At 37.6% G+C, this 26065-nt stretch overlaps 1 protein-coding gene across 2 annotated transcripts; it reads right to left on the minus strand.

Moving 5' to 3' along the window:
* Positions 1 to 1945: 1945 nt before the first annotated feature.
* TRAPPC11 (trafficking protein particle complex subunit 11) lies at positions 1946 to 25986 on the minus strand. Of its 2 annotated transcripts, XM_084286810.1 has the most exons (29): positions 25624 to 25986; positions 25370 to 25539; positions 24908 to 24978; positions 23555 to 23669; positions 21387 to 21486; positions 20980 to 21053; positions 20674 to 20770; positions 19762 to 19895; positions 19268 to 19415; positions 18610 to 18703; positions 17182 to 17261; positions 17017 to 17095; positions 16866 to 16920; positions 15255 to 15400; positions 14067 to 14128; positions 13829 to 13961; positions 13005 to 13135; positions 12329 to 12484; positions 11647 to 11834; positions 10918 to 11066; positions 9245 to 9366; positions 8676 to 8795; positions 8227 to 8292; positions 7989 to 8145; positions 6323 to 6431; positions 5534 to 5625; positions 4506 to 4639; positions 3974 to 4141; positions 1946 to 2920 (listed from the first exon to the last, which is right to left on the minus strand). In XM_084286810.1, the coding sequence occupies exons 1-29, from the start codon at positions 25825 to 25827 to the stop codon at positions 2876 to 2878; spliced, it is 3399 nt and encodes a 1132-aa protein (XP_084142936.1). In that variant the 5' UTR covers positions 25828 to 25986; the 3' UTR covers positions 1946 to 2875. The 2 variants fall into 2 exon arrangements, with proteins under 2 accessions (XP_084142936.1, XP_084142937.1); XM_084286811.1 differs by lacking the exon at positions 25624 to 25986 and having other exon boundaries at positions 25286 to 25425.
* Positions 25987 to 26065: the final 79 nt, after the last annotated feature.

Consider the following 26065-nt stretch of genomic DNA (forward strand, 5'->3'; position numbering starts at 1 on the left):
AGCACTTCACAGCTATCAAACAACCTGAGTAAAATGCTTTACCCTTGGGTTAGCCCTGAAGCGGCCAGGCAGTTGGACACGATGATCGTTGTAGGTCCCTTCCAACTGAACTTTTCTACTCTAACCACGTTCTTTGCGTGGTAAGCAGCGTTATAAATGAAGTCTTTTATAAACCAGTGTAGTACCTGTAGTTCAGGTACCTGAAAAAAATCCATGCTTTGTCTTTTGACAGGTTTTTTCTTCCTACTGTACATGTGGCAACCTCAAACCTGAAGGAGTCATAAGAGTATATTTACCTAGAAAATCCTAATCTCCCAGAAAAAGGCTAAGAAAGCATGAAGACATTTTGTTCATTATGACACACAACAATGGAGCTGGTAGATCTCCAAAACCTCTCCGCAAATCGAAGATCTGAGAAGACATAGTGCAAGGCCATAAAAATTTATAGGGGATTAGAGCCTTTTAATTCTTTACTTTTCCTGAAGTTCACATAACTAGAGCTTAGTTAGGCAATGAAGAAAGGCCAGAGCTCCTTTCTTGGCTCCAGACTTCACTGTAGGCCGGATCTGAGGTGATGGGACATTTTCTTCCCCTCTCATGCACTTGGTAGCATACCAGGGGAGGAAATAATGTTACTAGTGCTAAGTTTCCAGTGCAGAAGCAGTCTGAACATGTTGATCTCAGTTTCTTTTTTTCCCCTGTAAGTTATTTTTAAACCGTTCTATAAGTAGCTTCTCTTTTCTTTGATGCTTAATTAGTTCCAATTAAAATAGACTACATTTAAGTAGTATATGTTTAAGTTTAAATAGTGCTCATCAAAATACAGTAAGCAATAAAAAACTGCACTTATACTCAAGTAAATGCACCCTTTTCATCTCCTCAAGACTTCCAAAGGGATTTGTGTTGCGAATCGCAAACATTCCCCCTCAGCATTAGTCCTATGAGTCAGTAAGATAGTCATCATTAATCACTTCTCAAGCATTTTTAGCAAGGTGGTTCCTGCTTACTGCATGTTTTCATTCACATCAGTCATTTACATAGCATAAAAGGCGTGCCTAGTACTTTACAGACAACTAAGAAAAGTCTTTGCTTTGTAGTGTTCACAGCCACAGTAAGATCACAACAAAAAACAAGAAAAGATTGTCTTTGCAGATGGAAAAAGAATAGGAATTACAACTATAGCAGAGTATTAGTTTTTCCTCCATGGGGTAAGATAAGTTTGCATTTCTGTGTTATTTTTATACAGCTCCTATTTTTACTGCTCATGATTTAAAATAAAAATCTATTTATGCCATTCACTCAAGACTTTAGTATCACTGTAACCATGAAAGCATTTAAGCCCTCCCCTTTCTCGAAGGAATGCACATTACCATTTTGCAGGTAGGCTGTTTTCAGAGGGGGGGAAAGAAGGCACCCTAGTTCTCCACTAAATTCTCCACTGTGCACTTCCATCACTTGCATCAACATGTCTTTTGTGAAGCAGCAGCAAGGATTGCAGCAACTCTAGCACCCAATTGGTTACCTGAAACCAAGAAAACACTTCTGGAAATGAAATACTTTTTCCATTCTTGTCTTTTAAATAGAGATAAGATACTTATTCCAAGACTGCCACCTCAGCAAAGACTAAGGAAGGTTTTGCATGTTCTTCCTACCATAGTTTGTCAGTCATCTTTTCCTTCTCTACACTAATGCTTAACCACCTCATAATACAGCTCCATCTGTACTCTACAGAAAAGCTACCTATGCTCATGCATATTTTCTCAGGACTGCCCGTGAGCCTGCAGTCCTTTCACTGTGTGCCCTGTGTCCACGCTTCTCCAATGCTTTTGTCTGAGTACCAGAGCTGTTATTTTAGACTTCAGTGCCATAAAGGTATGTCGGCGCACAAGACAGATCAAAGTTATGACAACAGCTGTGAAAACAATACAGGACACTGTTTCAGAAGTACTCTGTAACAAGCTGTTTATTAGAACTTCACTTTGACAATAAATAAGGTATTTTCCAAGCAATCAAAATGTAATTATTCTGAAAGTTAAACAACTGAAGTTTTCTGTTTATTTTTAAATATATACATGATTTACTCTATTTTAAACACCAGTTCATCTGCAGCTGTACAACAGTAGGATTTTTATTTTTATTTTTTTTTAAATTCACGCACCAGGAGACTATCAAAACACGTCTTTAATCTGGAAGCTGTGTGGGTAAAAATAATCCAAAGCCACATCAAGTCGAGGTTGGATAGTCCACCTGTTATGAACGAATCTCTGTTCATTAGACTGGCTGTTGCTGAGTTCAAATTCAGATGTATGGCTTGCCCAGAAGAAACAGTGCCTTTTAGATTTATGGTTTTAAATGACCAGTAAGCCACTTGATTCCAACAGTATGAGTTAATCATTTGAAGTTTGCTATGCTACTGCATAACCTGCGTTCTGTCCTCAACACAAGTGGCACAGAACACATTTCTGTAAAGAATAATCATTTTCAGTGTTGTAAATCTCAGTAAAAAGTGCAAACTTAGCACTTAGCTTACTGTTAATTAGGAAAACGTATTTTGGTTTTGGTCAAATAAATCTGCATTTCTCCACTTAAACATTCAAGACATTTAATATGCTTATAAAATAATACCTTTAAGAGTTTGACGTACAGTTAACTTCAAAAGAATGTTTCTGTTAAATAAAGCACCAAGTTTTCTCTATGTTTCTTCCTTAAAGACAGTCTGTGAAAGACTAGTTTTTTTTAAACATTAGTTCTGTTAAGAGGTGTAATTTAAAAATAAAATTCTTATGGTTTGATCAAAGCCATGTTTCCAAAGCAAGTTTTACATATTCTGTGCAGCTTCTCCTTTCCTTTAAGTGCAGAGGTACGAGTCTCGAAGTTACGCAGCTGCAATTGAGTTGTCATCTGCTTGACGACCCTGAGGCTTTAAGAAAATAAAGATAGAGACTTTTAGACTATGCAAAAGACTAAGGCTGTCATGAAACTCACTTTTCAATACATCAAGTGACTCCAATCTTTACTTCTAATGGTTTCCAGTAGTAGTGGTACAAACTGGAAGGATACCCAACTGAAATGAGTTTGGCCTAGTGAGTACCTAGTAAAGGGTTCAGCTCCTTATAGATGTCCTGTTAAATATCAACAGCATCTCCATACACATTTGAGCAACTCAGCGCAAGGACTGGCTGATCAGAGTTCTGAGTGTTATTGCAGTATAAAAAAGTTGTTTAACAAGGCACAAAACAGGAATGGGACTGAAAGCTGCTTCTAAGAACTTTGAACAGAATCACTAGAGATGGGAGAGAGCAAGGAAGAAGTTTTAAAGAAAAAACAACCTCCTTACAGAAAGGTTCTTTGAGGTCCTGACAATTTTAAGGCAAAAAAGCAAAGTATTCTGAATCCTGAGAGGTTCAACAGAAGCACTGAGAACACTATGCTTTTGAGGAAAAAAGCCTTTTGTATTGACTTATGAGGACATCTTGACAACCAATCCAGAAGAGCCACTGATTGACAGCATACATAAAAACTAAGTTCTGCCCATCTCTTCGGGCTGAAATAAAACTGGAAGAATGCCAGGCCTGTGTCCTGGAAGCAGGATCACATATGTCTGAACAAGTCCAATTCAAGTCATATAAACAAACTCTTCAGCTTCCTTGCTTGCTCAGAGTCTGACTAAGAGGCGCATACAATATTCTGGAGACAGAAGCAGTAGAACAATAAAGCACTGTTTTGGGCAACTGGATTTAAATTATTATAAAAAAATTAAAAAGGCACAAGATCTATTTATTGTGGTATGATTGAACTGTCTTCAGATCCACACTCCTTAAAAAATCTAGACAGAGTGATTCGCAGAGAGCATGTTTTTAGAAGTTATTTAGGGAGTTGTGGGATATTACAGTGTTTCTGAACCTAAACTCAAGAGATGTTACTCAACCCCTATGACTTCAGCCGTTAAACACAAGACACTTCTCAGTCTTACCTTTACAAAAATGTGTGTAGGTATGAACCTTCTGAGCAGCTGATTAGTGAAGTTTGGGAATCGCAGCAGGTTAACATGAAGAGATGGTAACTGTTGATACCCAGCCATCAGAGGATAGAAGTTGTATAACACCTCCTGCTGTGTACCCGGAAGGATTCTTAATCGGATCTTAGAAAGGAAAGTAAAAAAAGCCACAGTCACAGACAAGTTCTGTGACCAACTGCAGATTCCTATTTACTTTCTATTTATATTCTTCCTACTTTCGGAAGTTGGAAATAATGCAACTACATTTTCTCTACTGGTTAAAACTATTAATTTATACTGAAAGACCGTGTTACCTACAAACAACATGACACACAGCTCCTAGGCAGGCTTCCATCTGACCCTTCTTTAAAAGGAATCTGCATGTACGTGTCCTTTCAGACAGAATTTACCACACATTTGCAAGCAGCGAGCTTGTCATCACTGCAAGTCTAATCAACACATTCTTCTACCAGAGAAGCCAGGATTAGAAAATGTGACATTTAAGTACCTGCTTAAGTCCGGAGAACATGAAGGCATCACTTGGTTCCACTGACACCTCCACATCTTGGACTAAATTGGTCTTATTTTGCAGGTGGTATCTGACAGGGAGGGATTCTCGGACTCGACCAAATGAGGGTAGATCTTTGGAAAGAAAGTAAGCCATCTCAAATAAATTGTGTTTTAAAGTTCCATAAATAAAAACCAAGTCCAACAAAGAGCACTAAAATGTTTCAATAAAAAATAACTAGGTATTTAACATATTTCTGATGAGATTAGAAAAGACTAAGCAACAGAACATAACTTCATTGAAGTTTTACAGTTGTTTTCCCTCCCTCTCCAGTTTTTCACTCATTCAATACCTAGTTTCAAAATCCCTTGACTGTTCACAGTATGCAGAAAGCTAACTAAGAAATCACTTTGTTGCTGGGTATTTTCAGCTTGCCAGCATTTTCAGATATTGTGAGGAAGCTCCTCCAAAATATAACAGGAAAGGATGATGGAAGAATCTCAGTACAAGTGAAAACAAACTGAAGAAAGCATAGGAATTGTGTGTTCACAGCGTGCTCCGCACTCCTACTCTGCTCTCGTGCAGGTGAAGTGCTAGGAGAGAAACAGTTCACCTGCCCGCAAGCAGCTCCAGTTCTCCAGGCTGTTTCTTTCCTGGGATGTGGCCAGAGCGTGGGTGGATGGAACAATTCTTGCCATAGGCATCTAGAGAAACCTACTGGGAAGGCTGTGTCAGTAGAGGTAACTGTGGTCTCCACGCTGCCACGTAACACAACTCAGTTGGCTTTTAAGAGAACACATTCACGTACCTACCCTTGAATTCTTTCTAGATCAGGGGAGTAGGAAGAGGGGCAAGGCAGTTTAAGTGATAACGCAGTTTCTTTCACTACCTCCATAACATTCAGCACTAATTTCCTGTCCCTTGCGACAGTAAATGTAAGCTCCAGATGCTATAAAACTTATCAGCTATTTACTTTGGAAGATTTAAAAATTCTAGGCAGCACACACGCGTTGCCAAACTAACATTACCTGTGTTAACATGGAGGGGAATGGTCTCTACAACCACATGAGGCAGAGTGATGACTGTACTAACAACAGGCACGCTTTCCACAGGTGAGCTTCTGCAGAAAAATATCACAAACACACAACACATTGAGAGCTGCACAGCATCAAGTGAGCATGCCAGAAGAACATCACTTACACGTGACTAAAATAAGATGACAGTTATTTCAATGGTGGGAAAAAATTCCATTATGTTTTTTGTTTGAAGTGAGCGCAAAAAGTGTCATAGCATGGAGATAAACCAGCAATAGGCACGTAAGAACATTGAACAGCTCTACATCAAAATAAAAATAATTAAACAAAGACAGATATACCTGAGCATGTATTTTTAAAAACTGAGTGAATACATAAACCCATAGTCTAGGGTGATAAAACCATTTGGTTTTCCCCATTTTAACCAATTTTTGTTTGTTTGTTTGTTTTTGCTATCCCAAACTATTCCTTTGACTTGGCTTCAAATGAAATGTTTCATGGTTGGAGGAAACAGAAGTAGTTAAAAGAACAGCTTTGAAATTGACTGAAGATATTACAAAAAAAAAAAATGAAGCTTCATGGAATGTTAAGACCATAGCCACATAACATTTACTAAGTAAAATAAGTATTTGCTCAAAAGTCTAACCAAATAATTACTTAGATCCAAAGTCTAGACAGTCCCTGTTACTGGAAAACCCAACACCAAAGAAGTCAAAAAATAACCATCAGCCCAAAAACAAACCAGCTTATTTTCTCTCCCCCTTCAGGCCAAGAGCTGCCTACCTCTTCCATGAAATGACGTAACATCCAGTTGCCACTCCACTAGCATTACTGACTGGAGGACATCGAAGACAAAAGCACTCACTGGCACTCTCACCTGTCTGTAAAACAACTATCAGCAAAATTTTGTTTAAAATCAAAGCATAATCATTACTGCAGAAGCCACCAAGTCTAAAAAGCCAATATTACACAGACACAATTGTTCCAACAGAAAGGCATTGAAGTACTTTGCAAACTATTTCTACATACTACAAGAATTCAATACGGACTATGCAATATCCCAGTACTTGAAAGTACAGCTTACTTTCTGAACAGCACTGTGAGGATCTTTTGTGTCTATAAATTTGCAATGGCTTGTTCTATAGAGTTTGTATAAAAAAAAAAAAAAAAAAAAAGGCAAAATAACACCAAATCAAGTTCTATACTTCTTTTCCACAGAAGATTCCAAGACATCAGCATGTTTTAAAGTTAAAATAAAATAAAAATTAAAGCCACTGCCATGGACATTCCTCCTTTCCCACCCAAGTGGATGAGAGATGGGGAAGAGGGGGAACACAAGAAAGATCTACCATCTTTGAATTCTCACTTTTTATTTAAAGTTATTTCAGGTTTTTAAAAAAGCTAGTACTTTTTTGATTAAAGAGGAATTTTTGAAGACAACAGCACTCAGAAAATAATTGCTCAGTCATTCAAAATTAAAGTATCTTTAAGTCTTACAAGGAAAAAAAATGACAAAAAAAATTGGCAGCTGAATAGCTTATACATGTATTTGAAGTGGTTCATACCTCCTGGCTGTTAGCTCTTTAGAAATAGCAACTGGAAGTCAAGAAGCACAAGTGCCAGAGCTAAAGATGCAATCTCATACTTGGGCTAAAGGACCTGGGAAATCATTGCTTTCTAGAACTATAGGCTTGCAAGCCCTTGAACACATAGGTGGGCAGCTGCCCCACAGTCAGTCCAGGTTGCCTTCTTTATATTCCAAGTTTGAATAGAACACTTGTTTTCTGTCTCTTAACTCGGCAAATGCAAAGACAACATTTTATTGAAAGGTTTTGAATCAGATCTACTGTGAAGTACTCCATTTGATTTCAGAGCTGACAAACTGAACTCAAAGTTTGAGACTTGTAAGATATACATATATTTTACATAAGTAATAACCTATTAAGCTGTGTTAATGTTTTAAGAAACTCGTTTGCTTTTAATTGATCTTTTTAGCCTACTCTGTCTAGCTTCACATCTTCCAGTTTCATGAACGTGCAGTCATGGACACAGACCACTTTAGCCTTTGGATGTTCCTTCTGTAAAGTGATAACTTGTTTGCAATCAACAAAATGTAAATAGTTCATAAATACTGGAAATACTGAGTAACTTTTCACACGGATATCTAAGAAGCTAAAGACCAGAAGTACTCTCAGCTGCTTTCCCTTACATCTGTTACATTTAGCATTTTGGTTACCACCTGTATCAGTTAAGTCTATTTGTTTGATCTCGCGAAGCAAAACTATGTTTGTAGCCTGTTCTAAATTCTGTTCTGGCAAGCAAATAAGGCGTTAAGCAGCTTGCTTCTACAGTTTGATGAGTAAATACCATTTAAAATGTCACCTGCTTTTACTCCCAAACTACGCAAAAAGTATCCTCATAATAGAAAGCATAATGTAAGAAAACTCACCATTCTCCACATAAGATTCCAGCTGATCTACTGGAGTCATGGAAGCTGACAGCTGTAGCTGGCTGGTTACAATAGTGAGGGGCCAAGGAGAGGCACTCAGGATGTCTGTCATCAGTAAAAACGGTATATCTACAAAGACTCTGTCCAAGTGCTCCAGCTGTCAAGACAGAGACAAAAATCTGACTATTTCTAACTAAACAGGGTAAGATTATTGAAAGTAACTTTTCAAAACACATACCTTTGTGGAGACAAATTTCACAGCAACATCAAAAGGAAACACTGTTTCTATAGTTACAGTTTCATCCTGTATAGGTAATGAAAGGGGTGGGTGGAAAAGGGGATAAAATTATATTCAGTTTCAGACCTGGCTACTGATGTCAAAGGTTACTAACATAACATTACTTTTAGTCATCATTTTAACTAACTTCTTCCAAGGGCAGAATATATCTGTGTTTTTTGTTTTGTTTTGTTTGTTTTTTTTTAAAGAATAAATATTGAAAAACTTTCTTCCAATTATACTTATGAAGCTGCTCACCTTAAATTAGACTACTATACTGCTGATTTTGCATTTTTTTCCTACCTACTAGAAATGCTTTTAAGAGACTTGGAATTACATTAACGAAATGCAAGAAATATTTTCAATCTAAAGGCCGCACCTCCAGCAATTGGTGCATCTCATTATCTTACCTGGTGGCACTTGCAGAGAATTTCTTTCCCCTCAACAGTAGTGTTGATCAAGTAAGAAACATAGACCAGAAACATCCTTGCGCCAACAGTTCCACAACGAATGTATATTGGTTTTTCTATCTGCACGATAAAGGAAACGATATGTATCAAGATAGACCTAGAACATATTAATGAGGTCTAGGACTGGCCAAAATCTTTTAGATAATCATCCTACTTAGACCAAGAAAGCAATAGTAGAATGGATATTATTTTGACCATAAACAATCTCCTGAACTGCATGATCTTAACCAAATAGCACGTGATTTTAATCAGAGTAGCACAGCCTCCTTATTTTGTGCCTTCTCTCAGCTGTATCATCAATACCAGAACACGTCCTATTCCCTTGGCCAAAAAGGGAATCTAGCTGAAGGAATGCTACACTTCAAGTAAACATTAGGCAAACTATACACCAAGCATTTAATTTAACAGTTCAGATACTGGAAACTAAATATAGACCCTATTCTGAGAACCTTGTTAGTTGATCCCCATTTTCTTGACTGTGATATAGAAAGAAGGCTGTAAGCTATTACCTTTTCCCCTGGTTGCAAGTCCCCTATGGGGATATCAGGAAGCAATGCAGGAAAGGAGTCATCACACGTGTCTGTTCCATGAAGAGTCACCTGAGTTTTCTGCGTCAGGTTGGCATCTTGCCCTGGGATTAAAGACAGTCTTTGTATCCACATAGGCTTACACTACCAAAACATGTAAGCAATAACTAAAAATAATAAAATATTCATCTCAGAAAGCTATACAATAGGAATTGACATTGTCATTTGGTTGAGAGATGCTTTCAAAAGCGTAAGCAAGAAAACAGATTAAAAAGCACCTTAAGTTTTCTGAACTGTAGGGTTCACGTGCTGCAGTTTTTTCACTTCATCTATTTAGGCCACAAGAATCTCAAAAAAAAAAAAAAAAAAAAAAATCTAAAGTCCTACCTAGATATTCCCTACCATATAAAAAACACAGTATTGCTACACAATTCAAGTTTTTCTTGGTATTCTATGTGAAATGAAATGCAAGTTTTACACTTCTCTGATTATGTTCTCAAAAGCACAGCTTAATGATTTAAAATCTTTTAAAAAATTGTTCTTCCAATTTTCCAATCTTTGTGTTGAAAACAGATGGAAAAAAAAAAAGGAGGGGAGATGTTAAATGACACTATTCTACAGTCATGGGTTGACTAGATTAATGACATTACTGCAATCACATGGAATAGTTTCCAAAGGAAAACAAGTCACATCTTGCCAAAAAAGTTGCAACCGTGGAAAATGTATCATCTTTGCTATAAATGAAATGTCAAATTTCAATTGTTTTTACTTTAAAATCAGCAAGCCCAGAACGACCTTGCATATCAAGTGTTAGGATTCATGATCAAGGGGGAAAGGGAAAAACAAAAATAAAACAAACAAACCAAGACCAACTATTCCACACCACTTTAGGACCTAAGCCCAAACATCCAACTGAAGTTTAAAGAACACTCGAATGACTTGAAATAGCTATACAACTGTATAAGAAACGTGGTTCTATTTCAGAGGGAATGGCAAACATTGTATCCTATATGCTAGTCACTTAAAAAATATTTTTGCCTTTTAGGGTAACTGCTCAAATATTATAGTCAGCATGCCTATTTGTACTTCACATATGAAAATTGCTAGTAATAGCTACATACAGTTAGCTAGAACATAAACAATATATTTTTTTGTTTCCTTTGTTATAGTGTTTCTTTTCAAAGGAAACTGTTTCCACTGTTTCCTTTTCAAAGGAATATTCTCTGTTCTCCACTGCTGTCCAAATTTAAAGTGGGAAAAATGGGGGTGAAGAGGGAGAAAACCCACCTAAGATTATCCTTAGAACATGTTTATCAAGATCTGACTGATGCTCACAGTAAGAAAAGTAAGTAGGTATATATTTTGGGAGAAGTTTAGATAATTTGCAAATTAAATAAAAGGTTAAGAAAGAATACAAAAGCTTCCAAGTTCTCTTTCACACTTGTAAACATAAATGCTACTGACAAACAGTGGTTAAAATGACAATAACTAAATGAGACTTAATTTATCTTCCGATTGCTACTATCCCATTATTCCCAACCTTCAGCCTTAGTTTCTCTTAACTACTGCAGCGCAGCCATTTACTATAGTTCTCATTGCATAAAAACAAAGTCAATTAGGATACTGCTGGATTAAAAGAAAATAGCCCCAAATACCTGGCTTTAAACCTGCTGTAAGCTTAACATCTTTGGCCACTGTCTCCTCATGTGACTGGATTGTCACAATCAAACAATACATTTCATTAGTCAGGGCAGGAGGTTCATGACGGAGCTGAACAGAAATGTTTGGCACTCTAGAAATAATCCTTTAAGAAAAAAGACTCAGTTATTTTATGTTTCTTAATTAATGAGTTTAAATCTCCTTTAAACCGGACTTCGCTTACTGTTCAAAGAGTTCTGACAACAGGTGGGCCATTCAGCTAGGAGAGGTTATATTCTTGAAAAGCAGCATGATGGCAACAACTCCAAAAATACTGATTGGAAACCCACCAGTAAGCATTAACAGTTCAGATTTTCTGCCAGTAAAGAAAAAAGTGCCCCCACCAGCAGCAATCGGATGTAATTCTTTTGAATAGGTCTAGATAGTGTTAACCCACTTATTAATGATTATTTTCCAACACATTTTCTTGGAGGGGGCGGGGTGGGGTGAGCAGGGAGACATGACTTTAACGGAAGAACACTAATACCTCCTAGCTTGCACAAAAATCTGGGAAAACTCTTACACAGTTAAGTGAAGGGAAAAGTTAAAGCTTATTTGGCATGTTTAGAGAACGGTGCAAGGATTTTCTGTACTTCTAGCTATCCGGAAGCTCAGAAATCACAAAGAATCAAGACAGGTAACGTTAAGACTCAATACATCATATACATTTTCAAGTTTTTACTTACATAGTGCTTGCCTGAATAGCCAAGCTATCCCAATGAACTTCATTATCTGGAAGCTTAGGTCTTCGCCTGAAGGAACGTGAGGCCTGCAACGCTTCTTGAGAGGAAGCAGCATCTCCACCTCCTCCACGCCAGTTCAGAATCACACAACGGCCAGATTCACTTCCCAGGACCAAATCCACAGATGTGATCTGACAAAAAAAATTTAAACACATACTGAGAACTTCCCATCTTGTGTCCTCAGATCACTCACAGTAAGAGCATAGCTTTCCAACATAAGCATCTTTATTGTGCCTGTATATCACCCAAAACCCTCTGGCAGCTGCACAGACTGAAGTCACAACAACTCACCGCCACAGAATTTCATTTAAAACTGCACTGGAAAAAGGAGCCAAGCTCAAGAGCATGCAATGCAGTATTTTCTAGTTTTCTACTCTCCCATAGTGTTACACCATTTTTAAAAATGTATTACACATTTTAAAAAATCGAAGTAATGCAAGCTTTTGGTGATAATTCTGGGCTTTGTTATTTTCAATGAAATTTTATGCTCGTTTTTGACATTCAGTTTCAAAAGTTCAAACATTTGGAACCGCACTGTCATAACTGGTGTCAGGTTAGAGATAGCTTTGTAGTTTCAAGTTCTTCAGAAACGTCAGTAAGAAAGGAGTGAAACAAACTGACAAACCTCAATCTTCTTTCCTACATCTTCAGTTTTTGCAACAAATTTGAAAGTGAACTTTCTTGTTTTACCAGGGACTAAGCACATTGTTCCTTGTGATGACTGTTCTAGAATATCACTTTGTTGATAGGCTTCTTCTACCACACAGTATTGGTTGTAATCCTACAGCGGAAGAGTAGGGAAAAACATTGGTAATTTCAGACTTGAGACATCTGTAGAGAGCAATTCTAGTATAACAAATGTTAAGGCTCTGTGCTACTGGATCAAACTACATTGGTTCTTAATGCTTTTCACAGTAATGAAGCTAGACTTAGCAGCTACATTACAATGAAATTTTTTCATAAAAATATCCATTATATTCACTAACATAACTTTGTGCAATAGCATCCAGAGAAATAAGGCATTAAAGTTGCATAAGGATCATTTCAGCATACAGTATCTTTGTTCTTCTATGAAGATCTGACTAATCAAACTGGATTTGGGGAGTTATTACAATATCAATACAGTTGTCAAAAGGGATAGATAATTCAAAAGAAAAAACAGAACACCTTTCCAACTGAACTATTCACATAGTTTTTGGAAAAGAACTTTTGAACTATTATTTTTTGTTTGGAAAGGCTAATAGATACTATTCTACTCTTATTATAAGCTTGTCACTAGGTCAGAAATAGAATGTGGTTACCTGATTATTGAAACTGATGCACAGCTTAGAAAACCTGATAGGATGAGGACAATCAGCTCTCAAGTATATATCAAATTGCACAGGAACATCAACATGAAAACTTGGAGAAAGAAATTTTGCTTTGCACTGCACTACAATTTAAAAAAAAAAAAAAAAAGTTAAATTACAATACTATACTCCGGAAGCATTCATCTCTAATAATTATTATAAAAAAAGAATTGTTCTGCGTATACACACAAACACAAGTTAAAGAGTACGTGGGACTCATTTGGCCACTGGCACTGTCAGAAAGCTACTTTTCAGCACTTGATTGAAACCTTTGCAAAGAGGATGAGAGGCAGGCATTCAGCAGAAGAATAAAACCTGGACACATAACTACACTTCTGTAAGTAATGCTCACTCACTTCCCAAAGCAGGGACTCCTTTGCATGCTCTGCCTTTTTTCCTCAGAGTTCTATTTCAAAGCACACCAGAGTAGAAGTTTGTCAAAAAAAAAAAAAAAAAAAAAAAAAGGTTTACTACTTCTACCATTTTAAAAGGCACAGGTGGCCTCAGTAGAAGTGTTTGTTTTTGTTTTTTTCTCAGACATAATGCTCAAATGATTCTTTTCCAGTAATCCACATTGGGGATGAGAGATCACTGGCTTCTCCCATGATTTCTTAGCAACTTAGATGAAGAACAGACCTGTGCTGACATGAGAGTTTGTGTTGCTGGCTTTAATATATTCTACATTATATAACGTATATTTTCTCCTAATAATTTATTTCAAAGATGCACTGAAATTTTTGGTTTTGTATAAGATTGCTTAAGACTTTATTACTTACCAAACGGTATAAAATCTTGGACTTCTATTGTAAATACATTGCTACCTGCTAAGGAAACACGGTCAGCCCACAATTTTTGTGAAGCTTTCACAGCAGTAGCATCACAATCAGGCTCAGGATCGGGGCTCTCATTCTGTATCCAGATAGAAGATTAACAACAAAAATAAGAAATAGGATACCAAACACCAACTCCATCTAGAGAATATTTAAAAGGGTAATAGGAGTTTTATCCACTTACCATTAGAACTTTTATCAGATTTTTTTCTATTCGAGATTTCTGATCATCTTTAAGAGTAGATGCTAGCAAACAGGAAGAAAAAGATTACAACACAGAAACAAATCATTCTACTATGTCTTTTAAACTTAAAAATAAACCTTTCCTTTAGCTTGCATCTTTGAAAAAACATTCTGAAGAAAATACCTGATTTAACATCCCTCTGCCAATGATAAAGTACTTCAATTTTCAGAAGTTCCTAAGTGTTCCCTCTTTTACTGGAACCAAGTAAAATATTTGTTTGGATAAGCATTTCATAATTTATCAGAGGAAAACCCTACGAGAATGATGTCTCTAGCTTCTTGTTATTGCTGTTTAGAAACAGAAAAAAGAACAAAAAAAGTCTGGAACATGCAAAGAGGCAAACTTGGCTAAGATTAGAAACAGCAGCTCAAAATGGTGAAAAGAAGAAAGGACCAATTAAAATAAGGAGTCCTCTCTTGAAAATGAAAGGTAGTTTTGTCTCATTGACTATTCCTTAACATAAAGCAGGATAGCCTGGCTAGCTAACAGAAGATGAGAAACCATTTTTACCACACCTACCCTGAAAGAGGTATTATTTAGCGAATTAGGGCACATAAGGATTATTTCTGCAACTTCAAGTAACAACCATTACATAAACCAGAGTATTTGCATTACTAATGTGCAGCTACCTTAAGACACATTTTGTCTTTAAAAGATACATGCGTATTTCATCAGCAGAGTTCTGGTAAGAAGTTTGAGTTAAGCATATTTGCTATTATAAGGCCTAGGAAAAGGGCTTTAAAAAAAAATAAAAAGTTGTAGCTTAGTTACTTACTATGAAAAACGTTTTTCCTTTTAGCTATATTAGATTTCTTCTCCCCATCCCCAAAGCTCAAGAAATTGTTATATTATTTGAACTACGCAACTTTCAGTCTGCAATGAAGCTCTGTGCCTCATCTATTCTGACACAGTCTATTTGAATTCAATGAGTATTATAGAAGGAGAGCATGAAAATTCAACTCCCTGCATACAAGATGAGAACTCGCTATAGGCATACAGGGTTTTTTTGTAGTCAAATCATATGAAGTACTGCAAGCACCATGTCTGACAATGATGTCACACTTTCAAATATATGTAGTTTAATTTTTTCTACATAGGTTAACTGAGTACATTTCCTGAAAATAATACCTCTACCCAGTAGCTCTAAAGAGTATGTAATATAATCCTTTATCTGGGCCATCAGATATGAACACTTGAGAGCTGTCGTCAATATGGAAGTGAGAAGTGTCCACCATCCTTCACTCCGATATTCACACATAACATAATCCAACAGCCTGTAAAGTATGAAAATTGAGAGGAAAAACAAGTTACACACCCCAGTATTTTAAGACGTTCACATTTTTTTGGTATCGTTAACACAAAGATTCATCTCAACTAAACCAAACACCAGATTAAAACCAAGTCGACTGCTTGTATACATGCGCACTATATTGGAATCACCAAGAAATTATTGTAAAGAAACATTTATTCCATTAATTTGCTATTTCAGGCTAGAGAAACTTTCACAAGGAAACAGGGAAACTCACCTGTCTTTACATAGAGAAGTAAAACAACTGGACATAAAAGTCTTAGTCCAGCATTGAATTAGAAATACACTTTAGTGCTGAATATGCTGCAAACTTCAAGGAAAAAACTAGAAACCCACAAAAAAAGCCCCTTTCCAAAGTGAAGAATCTTAAGCATCTTAGGAAAAATAATGGTTTTTATGCTTTATCTCCTACCTCCTTTTCCCTTCAAGGGTTTCCAAGATCTACAGCCAACATATGCAACCACCTATATCAGGCAAACCTAGGCATGTTATTGTGGTATTAACACTGAGCAATTTTCACTTAGTAGTAACAATGCAGAGATTTTTTTTCTTTTAAAGGCAAAAACTGCTGTCTATCTAAATGTGAACAAGAAGCGCTTGTTTAAACTCATGCTTGTTCATATAAAAATTAGGCTTGATACGAATCGATCTGCTTATTCTAAGATATTTTCTTCTCCTTGTAGCTTCCAGTCAGATAACAGTAAATCTCTCTTCCAGCTCAAACATGCTGCCTTTAGAACACATGATCATGAAAACATCCTGCTTAATTAGGTTTCCATACTTCATGTTTTAAGCAAAATGTTTTCATTAACATGACCTTGACTCTGTTTCCCCTTAAAAATACAAAGTTGAAAAACTAAACACAGGACACCTCCTCCAGAGGAGGCAGTAGCTGTACCTCAGGGCTAAACTTTCACAGCTCTATAGCCATTAGTCATAGAAAACTGTATCAACAGAAGTAATTCCTTTTGCTAATTCCCTTGCAACATAAATAAAAATTAATTCAGCTACTTTTTTTTTTTTTTTTTTTTTTTTTTTTTTTTTTTTTTTAAGTTTTTAACTTCAAAGTCTTTAATTCAATGTAATTATATTCTTACTGCAGTAACAGGGAAGTTTCAGAAATAAATTCTGGGGATGAGAACACTCCATCAGCGAGATAAAAATAAATAATAGTAAAGATCTGCCCAATAAGGTAATTTCCCACCATGACTTACATTGTAAAGTCTTCTTACTCTAATAACTGACTCATCATATCTGCTTTGCTTTCTTTAATAGAAATTGAATTGATACACTCCAGAGCTTGCACTTTGATTAAATCCAGGTACTACGAGCATCTTAGATAAGCTTCCAATAGTATTCCATAGCAGCAAGACATGTGGTCTCAGTGAGAACAGTAGTGTGTAAAGGAAACAATCAGGGATGGCACTCACTTCAAAGCTTTGGCGTAATCCTTCGCAAAGTAATATTCTTCACCCATTTGAACCACTGTTTTAACAAAACAAATAAGAAGGATGTATCAGATCAATACTGAAAGTGTTTGCAAAGTTAATTTTAAAGACACATCTCATCATCCATACTCACTCAGATGGCTTTTCATTCTTGGACATTTGTATTTCTTGAACTGCGCAACAGCATTACTCAACAAAGTAATTATTAGCTCCTAACAGATAAAAACAGTGAGGATGTCATTATATATGTAACATTAGGGCAATGTCAGAAAAGTTTTTTTTGTAGAAAAATACTTACTGAGTGAAGAACATTCTTCTCTTTCAACTGAAGGGACAAAATCCCCATCTTCTCCTTTTCAGGATCAGAAAGATCAAAGCCTGCATAAGACAGTGAAAAATCCATGACATTGGAATTTTGTCCAGGCCCAAAGGGAACGAATTCTGTGGTGAAATACTGTAATACACGCTCCAACTCAAGCACACTCTAATTCTTAAACATTCTGTTTCCTAGGAGATGGATACAACCCTTCAAGAACTCATCTGTCTGTTCTGGAAGACAAACTCTGGAACAAATATTTTGCTTTTTTGTTTAGAAGTGATCTGAAGCTACTCAAAAACAACAAAACACAGTAAGTCGACCAAATCTTTAGACTGCATCCGTTATCATTTAAAGCACATAAGACAAATTTGTAGCCTCTTTCCTGTATTATCCTGAGTAAGGACGCAAGCTTATGTTTCTCTAGCAGTAGAGAACAACATACGACAAACTGCATACAGCTTTAAAAGACTATCAACTCTTGTCTGAACGTAACGTCATAAACATAACAACAGGTAAAGTTTCACCTCTTTTTAAACTGCTCAACCTTGGCAGTAGATTCTAACTTATTTTAAAACCATAACACTTGGAGATAAAACAGATCAAACGTATTTACAGCAGATGAAAGGAAGTCTTTAGAAGAGGACAGAGAAAATTACAATGCTCAAAGGATATACAGAGAATAAAAAATGGGAGACCACATGGAGAGCGGGAAAGGGAAGAAAGTACAAAAAAAGTCAGTCATCCATAAAGATCTCGGATCTCTATGCATATCCATATATATATTCTACAGCTCAGAGCTGTGGATTCAAAGTTCAAATTACTGATAAAACATCATCTTTAACAGGAAAAACACAAAACTCCCTTCTTAGATTAAGATCTAGTCATGGAAACCTCTCAAACCATTTCAAAATTCAGAAAGTTTTCTCAGAAAAATATCATGAGTTCCCATCTGTAACTGACAAGTATGGACGGAAGGATGAATTTATAGCAATTGCATTCAGGGGGCACTGTTACTTTTGCTGTATCCAATTCTCCAACCTCTCTTCCCAGGAATGCATTCACTGCAGTAAGGAACTACTGCAGCCCATTGATCACAGGTAGCTCAGGCAGAAATAGAAACGAAGCAGCAGCAGAGCTTCAGTATGGCCCAGGCACTTTGCTGAAGACCCAATTCTGTGTAAGCTGGATATTCCTTTTTCTATTTGTTACAAGGACCAAACACACTTCCTGAACTTCCAGCTGACACGTGTTCAAATCCTGTCGCCAACTAACAACATAGTAAGGTCTCAGCCCTGTATCTAGCTCTGGAAGACAGATTATACGCTTGTGCCTATGAAGTCAGCTGGCAGGGTCTGCGACTAAAAAATTTTTGTCTGAGCTCCACAAATACAAGACACAGAAACATACTTAATGTTCCCTGCCGCCATGGTCTTTGCCCATAGAAGTCAAGCACTCCGGTCTGGGTTTCCAGGGGATCCGGATTGGGATATACCACAGACGACTGTAAATTCAGCAAATATGGTCATAAAAAAGAGTTTATGTTTGATTTTAAACCATTAAGTGATCTGATGCTCCAATATGCATGCACTCCAAAGAATGAATTTGCTTTAAATTTATAGCCTTTCAGGCCACCTGTATAAAAATAGTATAGTGCAAGTATAGAGAAACATAATGGAAAAATAAAACAGTATGTTTTCAGGTACCCAGAGGCATAGAAAGTGTGCTATTTTAAGTATTTCAAAAACATGTCAGAATTATTTGTAATAAAAAAGTTTGTTCAGGGTTATCTTTTCAATATAAAGTATTACTTTGATTACTTTCAATATAAAGCATTCCTTTGATTTCAATATAAATTATTACTTTATATTGTAACTGCATTTAATATGTATTTGAAATTACATTTAATATTTAATTATTAGCAAGCATCAAAAGACACATACTCTTTCCTTATTAATTATTATTTTTAAACATGTATTAGGGATTTTTACACTACAATTTGAGAATGAAACATCAGCTAATTCACTACCTGCTAACCTGCAAAGCATTTTTTCCCCTCCCAACTTACATCATGGTTACAAAGCATACTTGCTAGTTGTTTCCGCTCCTGTGCGTAGTAGGCTGCTTGCTGGTAATAGAAACCTGGATTCTGAGTTTGAATTGCTGTCAAACCCAGCTTAATCGCTTCATCAAACAAGTCACCAAAAGCCTGAAACCTACAAAAAAAAAAAAAAAAAAAAAAAAGATTTTTTTCCTATAATTAAGATTAGATACAGAACAGCAATACGAACTGAAAGGGGCATTTCAGCTAAAAGTTCTGATTATTCTTCAGAGAAAATACTTTTGCATTTAAGTTCAATGGCTGCATTTCTGTCGTACCCTGTTCTTTCCCAGGGAAAAGGTAACAATAATCAATTCAAAACAGAATGACAGCATGCAGCTTTTAAGACCAAGTGCATCTTTTTCTTAGAGAGCTCAAAATTTATCTTACTCAAAAAAAATAGGGAGCTTCATAAAGCTGTATGGGAGGTAAAACAGAAACAATACTAAGCAAAAACATACTGTTTAGACATCCAGGCAGCATGTTCGAAAGCCAGTTCTGCACTTCCTATTTTTTTCTTGCATAAGTCTATATGTTTCCTGAACTGAGCAATTGCATCCAGTGGAGTATTGTGTTGAAAACAGAGGCGACAGATCTAGAATGAATCAAAAATAAATAAAAGAAAACCCTCACTAACTTTACGTACTTCTTAAAAGCTCAAATAGCATAGAAAACAGAAAAAAGGTATAAAATGTTAACGCACTACCCCTGAAACCGTGTGGTCCTCCATTTCATCTTATGTTATTTTACTTCTTCTCTCCCTCAAATAATTAATGAATGAGCATAACTCCCAGCCAACTTCAGTTTGGAGCTGGAAAGCCACTAGAAAGACCATTAACTTTGAAGCCTGCAGTCACTTCAAGAAGGACAATGGAATTTGATGAAGTCCAACTCTGGGATTATTTTAAATGGTACAACAGTGTTGTCTCACCTGAAATCCCCCAGAACACCACAGAAGTATGGCCTGATTTTTAAAGAATTACTTTCCTCCTCCAAACAAGCAGTAATTAAACTATTGTGACATACATTTATGACAAAAATATTCGAGGAACAAGCAATCTTTCTTTTCATTCCCCCCTGCACAGAGCAAAAGTTAAGTGTTTAGCCCTCAAGATGACTGCATCTCAAATTGACTCTAAATCTTCAAGATACTCCTGAACTTCAGCTAAGGAATTTTGTGTGGAATTCAGAAGTCTTTTCAAGTCGGAGTCTAAGTTGTCCCCCATTGATGGCTGTACTAATCTATTTCCTTGAAAGCAAGGTAAAACGGAACATTTAAAACCTTCACACATTAAATATGCATCAACTAATACATTTATTTACTTGTTTTGTTTTAAGTATATGCTGTCAAAAATAAGGAGCATGCTTGTTACCTTGTAGTTTATAAATCCTGCCATTGTCTTGATTTCCAGCATGTTTGTTTCATGAGCCCTCAATTCATGTACAAGATTATATGCAGTTCTGTAGTTTCTAGGTATAAAGATTTTGAGTTAATACATACAAGATAAAATTTAAGAACAGAATTACTGACAGCAGAAAACTGTCTTCTAACTAGTGTACTTCCCAATTAAGAATACACCCCTTCCACATTTAAATGATTTTGCTTTCAGGAAAATATAATATTCTATGGCTTAGCAATAAATTGGGGTCAAGATGATGGAAGTTTACACAAGTCTTACTTTAGAGCGTTCTGCGTGTCCTGTTTCAGCTCACTGAAGAATGCTATTTTGAACTGGTGTCTAACAAACAAAAGCTGGAAAACAAAATCAGTACACATCATTCACAAACATCTGAACATGCCTGTGACCTATAAAGCAGATACAGGTGATGATTTCAGAGGTTTACAGAACAGACTGACTATGCCACTATTCTCTCCCAGTTCTCTCTGACACCATGACACAGCGGTGATCTTTGACAGACTGAATCTATTCCAAGCCTTTCACCCTATGACAAGATGGCAATAAGATTATAAAATAGGACACATATATATATAAATAGAATAAATATAAGCAACAAATAATCCTTATTTTCATGTTTCAACATGAACTGTAACTTGCAAAGTATTTCAAAAATGAAGCAACACTACCTGATGAGTAGTTTTATTCAAAAATTCCTTGTGAGATTTGACTCTTCGTATTTCTGTATAATAGTACGTCTGTGCGTGCTCATAGAATGCATTTTCCAACCTGCAACAAAGTTTAACCAAGTTTGTCTCAAACAATGAATCTGAATAACTTCAGAGTAAGTCAATTTTAATCATGTTTATTTTAAGGTTGGCAAAAATAGCTTGAAATATTCCTGAAGTCTTCTGTAAGCTACTATACATGGTAAGAGCAAGCAGATTAAAACTCTTCACACAAAGCCTGATGTAGGGGTAGCACGAAGTAGGTTCAAGAGCATTAAGCATTGATTTCTCGTACAAACTAATATTTAACTTAAAGTCCAAGGATAAACTGTCAGGATTTTGCAAGGCAATAAAAAATGGAGGTGCCTCAGTCAAAGCAAGCAAACCTTGCAGAGGCTCCTGCGATGAGTCTGAACAGGTCAAAATCTTATTTGCCAGGGCTATGCTGGGGAGGGAGGAGTAGAAAGGAAACCGTTGTAATAAGTAAGATGCAAGATTACAAGAGCACAGACTAGGTTTCATCATTGCCCAAATAATATCTACCTGGGTTATAGAAGTGACAGTCAAATGTGTGTTTACAAGATAAATAGCCCAATGGCAAGTCACAGGAGGAGAAAGAAAGAGGCCCAGAGCACTGAGTGCAGCATGAGGCTGCGGAGGATCTAAATATATGCTGCACAATCAAGTTATAAAACCAATTAGAGGAAGAAAAGGCCAGAGAACAGGAGAGAAATGCATTCAGTAGCACAGACACACACAAAATAAAGGGTGAAGTACCAGTTCTGTGATTTGGCCAACAAGGGATGACTACAGACTGACTGAGAGATCACAATTTGGGTTCTATTTGCCTCACAACAGAGAGAACAGGGATAAAAACAAAGGAACAGAGCACAGAGCATTGAACAGCAGTTGTTAACTATGAGCTCAGACAGAGAAGGAAAACACAACACGTTCAATGTCCCTAGCATACTTATTTTAGCACTATACTGTAACTACCTAGAGAAGCCAGTCCTCTGGGGGCAGGAGTGCTTAAAAAAATAAATTGATTTTACTATGACATCTCTATTTAAAATGTCAAGACTGCTATCAGAAATTCTGTACTTGAATATATGCTCAAACTTTTTTTTTTTTTTTTAAAACGTGCATGAACAGCTGTAAATCCCTAATGATGCAGCCTTATCTTCATGAAGTTGGAGACAGTCACAAACCTCACGGCACAATGCAACTACATGTGATCTGCAAAAGCTTATCGTAATTAACGTGCAGCAAACACTCTTCAGCACTGAGCATAAGATGAAGAACTGGAAGTTAACAATTGGTTCATTTTGATGAATTCCAGTAGCTGTTTATGAGCAGCTTGGACACTAACAGCACTGATTTTATTTTAAGAATTTTACTGTTTATATGTAAACACAAGAGTAACACAAGGAAGAATTAGGCTCTCAGACCATGATCCCCTTCTCTCCATATTCAGTATGCTTGGAAAAAATCAAAATTTGTTTCAGTAAGCCATGATTTACCTTAGTTTGAGCCTGTCTTTTTAGATCTGCACAAGACAGTCTCCCTCTACTGTTTCTTGAAAAGCCTTACCAATTTATTTGAAGCTGTACTCCCTGTTACATATTAAAACAGAAAGAATGTAAAAAAAAAAAAAAGTGACAAGGACAGTATTTGCCTCCAGATAAATGCCACTTAGCAGAAATAGGAAGACATATTTCTACAGCCAGGAAGTAGAAGTAAAAAAATAAGCAAAGACTTGCTAATATAGAGTTGCACCTAACAAAACTTGCAGGGAGAAATTTAGAATCAACACTGACAAAACCAATGCAGAGGTAGAAAAGCCCACTTTGCCCTTATCCGACTTGAGGAGGGGAACATCTTGGGATACCTAACAACGTGTCTTCGAAAGCCCACATAGCAACATATCTGTCATTGTAACCCAACCTCACGTAGAAAGGGCAGATGTAGGATTGCATCTGGTCGCAGAATAACATGAAGAATTTCAGCCAACAGATGAAACATTCACTGTTGATCTACAGTGAGAGTGCCAGACAGTGCGATTTGATAGGTTGAGATGACAGCTATCTCCATCGGCACACAGAGCAAAATGGCGTTTTATGGTCACTTACCTTATAATATAACCAACAAGATGATCCGTGTGTGGAAGCACAAAGAGAGATTTTCCAGAAAGGTCACAAGCGTTACATAAAGCTGCTGCCCTCTCTGACGCAATAACGTCTTCCCCTAGAGAAGGCAAGAAAAGCACAAGTAAGCACTATGTGGTGCTGCAACATCAAGCTAACTCACAGTTTGACCAGTACAAGGTACGGACAAACTTAATACAAATAAAATTGAGACCACGCTCCTTTTTCTTTCTGGATACTGCACACTTCATCCAGCAGACCACATAGCAGAAAATAGGAGTGGTTTACCTACCAGCAATGTGTTAGCATGACAACTTTTTTCTTTAAATTTCTGATTTCACACAGAGTTAAATATCCCCCCATCTTGAAAAACAATACAGCATTCAGAAAAAAACTATATACACGCAATATGCAGAAAATAATAATAAAAAAAAGGTTTGCCAGTCACTAGAAAGTATGCACCTAGAGCTGAAGCAGTGTTCTAGAAAAACATAAGGTTAAAACAGATCATATTTCACAGCTCCACTTGAGTCATGTTTTTCCTTCACATTTCCCACTTTGGATCTTGCCACTAAAAGGTTTCTTCTTTCCTTTATAAAGAGCATTTGCTCTCCTTCAAAACGAAAGCAAAGCAGGAGCCATCTGAGAAACAATGACTTCCCCACTGTGTTTAAAAGTTGGCCTAAGAAAGGTTCATTCAAGGTGTAACCCCCACAAAATTCACCTCTTCACAAAAGTTCACGTACGAAGAGGGGAAAAAAATGGCAAGCTTCACAAATGGTCCAAGAGAAGATCAAAAAAACTTATCTGAAGACATAAATATTGCTTATCTCCACCCAAAAACAGCACTCAAAGAATAGTCAACAGAACACCAAGCACAAAAGCACTTCCCAGTGCTGAGATGGCATGCCTGAAAATTACAAGCTGTCCTTCCTTAAGCTTCAAATTTGTATTTATTAAAATAGAATTAAGCTAAAAGGCTTTTGCAAGTACAAATAGCCTTCCCTTTAAGTTCTCATTGCTTTTACAATTTTTCTTCATCTTGAGTAAGTTTTAGAATATAACTTACAAAAGGCATGTCATGGGTATTACACTAAGGTACCATTTGTGATGCACAGTGTCAAAAAAGGACTGGACCTGTAAGTAAGTAGTTACGGGTAAATTTCAGATGTTTAGGGTCAACTGCCCTTAGCACTCCATTTGTGCAGCTACAATGTACTTAATATATGTAGATGACATTATATTAAGAGCTGCAGACAATGAGACAAACAATAATCAGCTCAATCAGGTTTTCTGAAAAATGAGATCATCACAACTGCATGCAAAGCTTTCTAGTACCTGGAGGTAGCGGTGTTTTTTTCTGAATCAAAACCACGGCGACTTTTGTATTTCTTCCCTGCAAACTTTGCCTGGAATAAAAGTGACATGACACAGTGTAAAGATTTAAGCAGAAGAAAATGGCACTTCAGTCTAGATAGAAGTGATGAAAGTATAAGAAAATAAACCAAACAACAAAATGCTGTATCATCCATGGCATGCCGCGCTCTCTTTTTTAAAACGGGACTGAAGTGCATTGAGTTTAGCAACACTTTAAGTATTTTTTATTTAAGTGACTTTTCCAAATAAGGCATTCAAAAAAGTTTCTCTACTGTCAGCTGTATGTTAAAAAGCAAAATTCAAGTTCCCCTTTTGTTTGTGCCTGAGATGCGTGTTTACCTGTAAAATAAGTCAGAAATGACTCTACAACTGACATTTCCCATCAGCTTGGAGCTGCTCAGGAAGCAAAGGGCGCACGGCTACCTGACGATTTCCACGCGAGTGGCACACTCCGACTGCTTCTCCTTCCACTGCGGCTCGTCCCAGTCCAGCTCGTAGAACACCACCACCAGCGCGGGGACCAGGTTGAGGTGCTTGTTCATCCAGCCGGTCTTCAGGATGCCTTTGGGGATGTACCACTCGTAGGAGGTCCTCTGGAAGCACCGAGGCCGTCAGAGCGCGATACTCGGCCAGCTCCCCCCCCCCCCCCGCCCGGGCTGCCCCACGCCCCGTCCCACCTTGGTGCGGCACTTGGGGTACTCGTGGTCGCCGGGCAGCACCTTGAAGGAGATGGGCACGCGGTCGGCGCGGCGGTTGGCGCAGAAGGCGTCCCACACGGCGCGGTGCACGGCGTTGTACACCACGTCCAGGCCCGTCAGCGTCACGAAGGCCATGGGGCGGCAGCACAGCTCCACCGGGAAGTCCCACTGGCTGCCGGCCATCCTGCGGGGGTGGCGGGGGTGGCGGGGGTGGCGGCGGCCCCTCGCGGCCCCTCGCGGCCCCTCACAGCGCGGCCCGGCCCCGCTCGGCTCCGCTCCTCGCGGCCCCGCTCCCCGCCCGCCTCAGGAGCGGCGCCGGCAGCGGCCGGGGATGAGCAGGAGCCGCCCCGGGAAAAGGGTGCCGGCCCTCCCCCTGACGGGCAGCGGGAGGAGCCAATCGGCGGCCACGCTGCTGCCCGGC

Source organism: Netta rufina (assembly GCF_964035555.1).
Source record: "Netta rufina genome assembly, chromosome: 4".
NCBI classification, from domain to species: domain Eukaryota; kingdom Metazoa; phylum Chordata; class Aves; order Anseriformes; family Anatidae; genus Netta; species Netta rufina.

What these genes read in the sequence shown, in the direction of transcription:
- TRAPPC11 (XM_084286810.1), bottom strand. Translation starts at nt 25,827, where the DNA reads ATGGCCGGCAGCCAGTGGGACTTCCCGGTGGAGCTGTGCTGCCGCCCC. An exon ending in GCATCAGTTTCAATAATCAG is followed by an intron (nt 12,485 to 13,004) that starts GTAACCACATTC and finishes CTTCCGCTGTAG; the next exon opens with GATTACAACCAATACTGTGT. An exon ending in TACGTCATTTCATGGAAGAG is followed by an intron (nt 5,626 to 6,322) that starts GTAGGCAGCTCT and finishes ATTTTTCTGCAG; the next exon opens with AAGCTCACCTGTGGAAAGCG.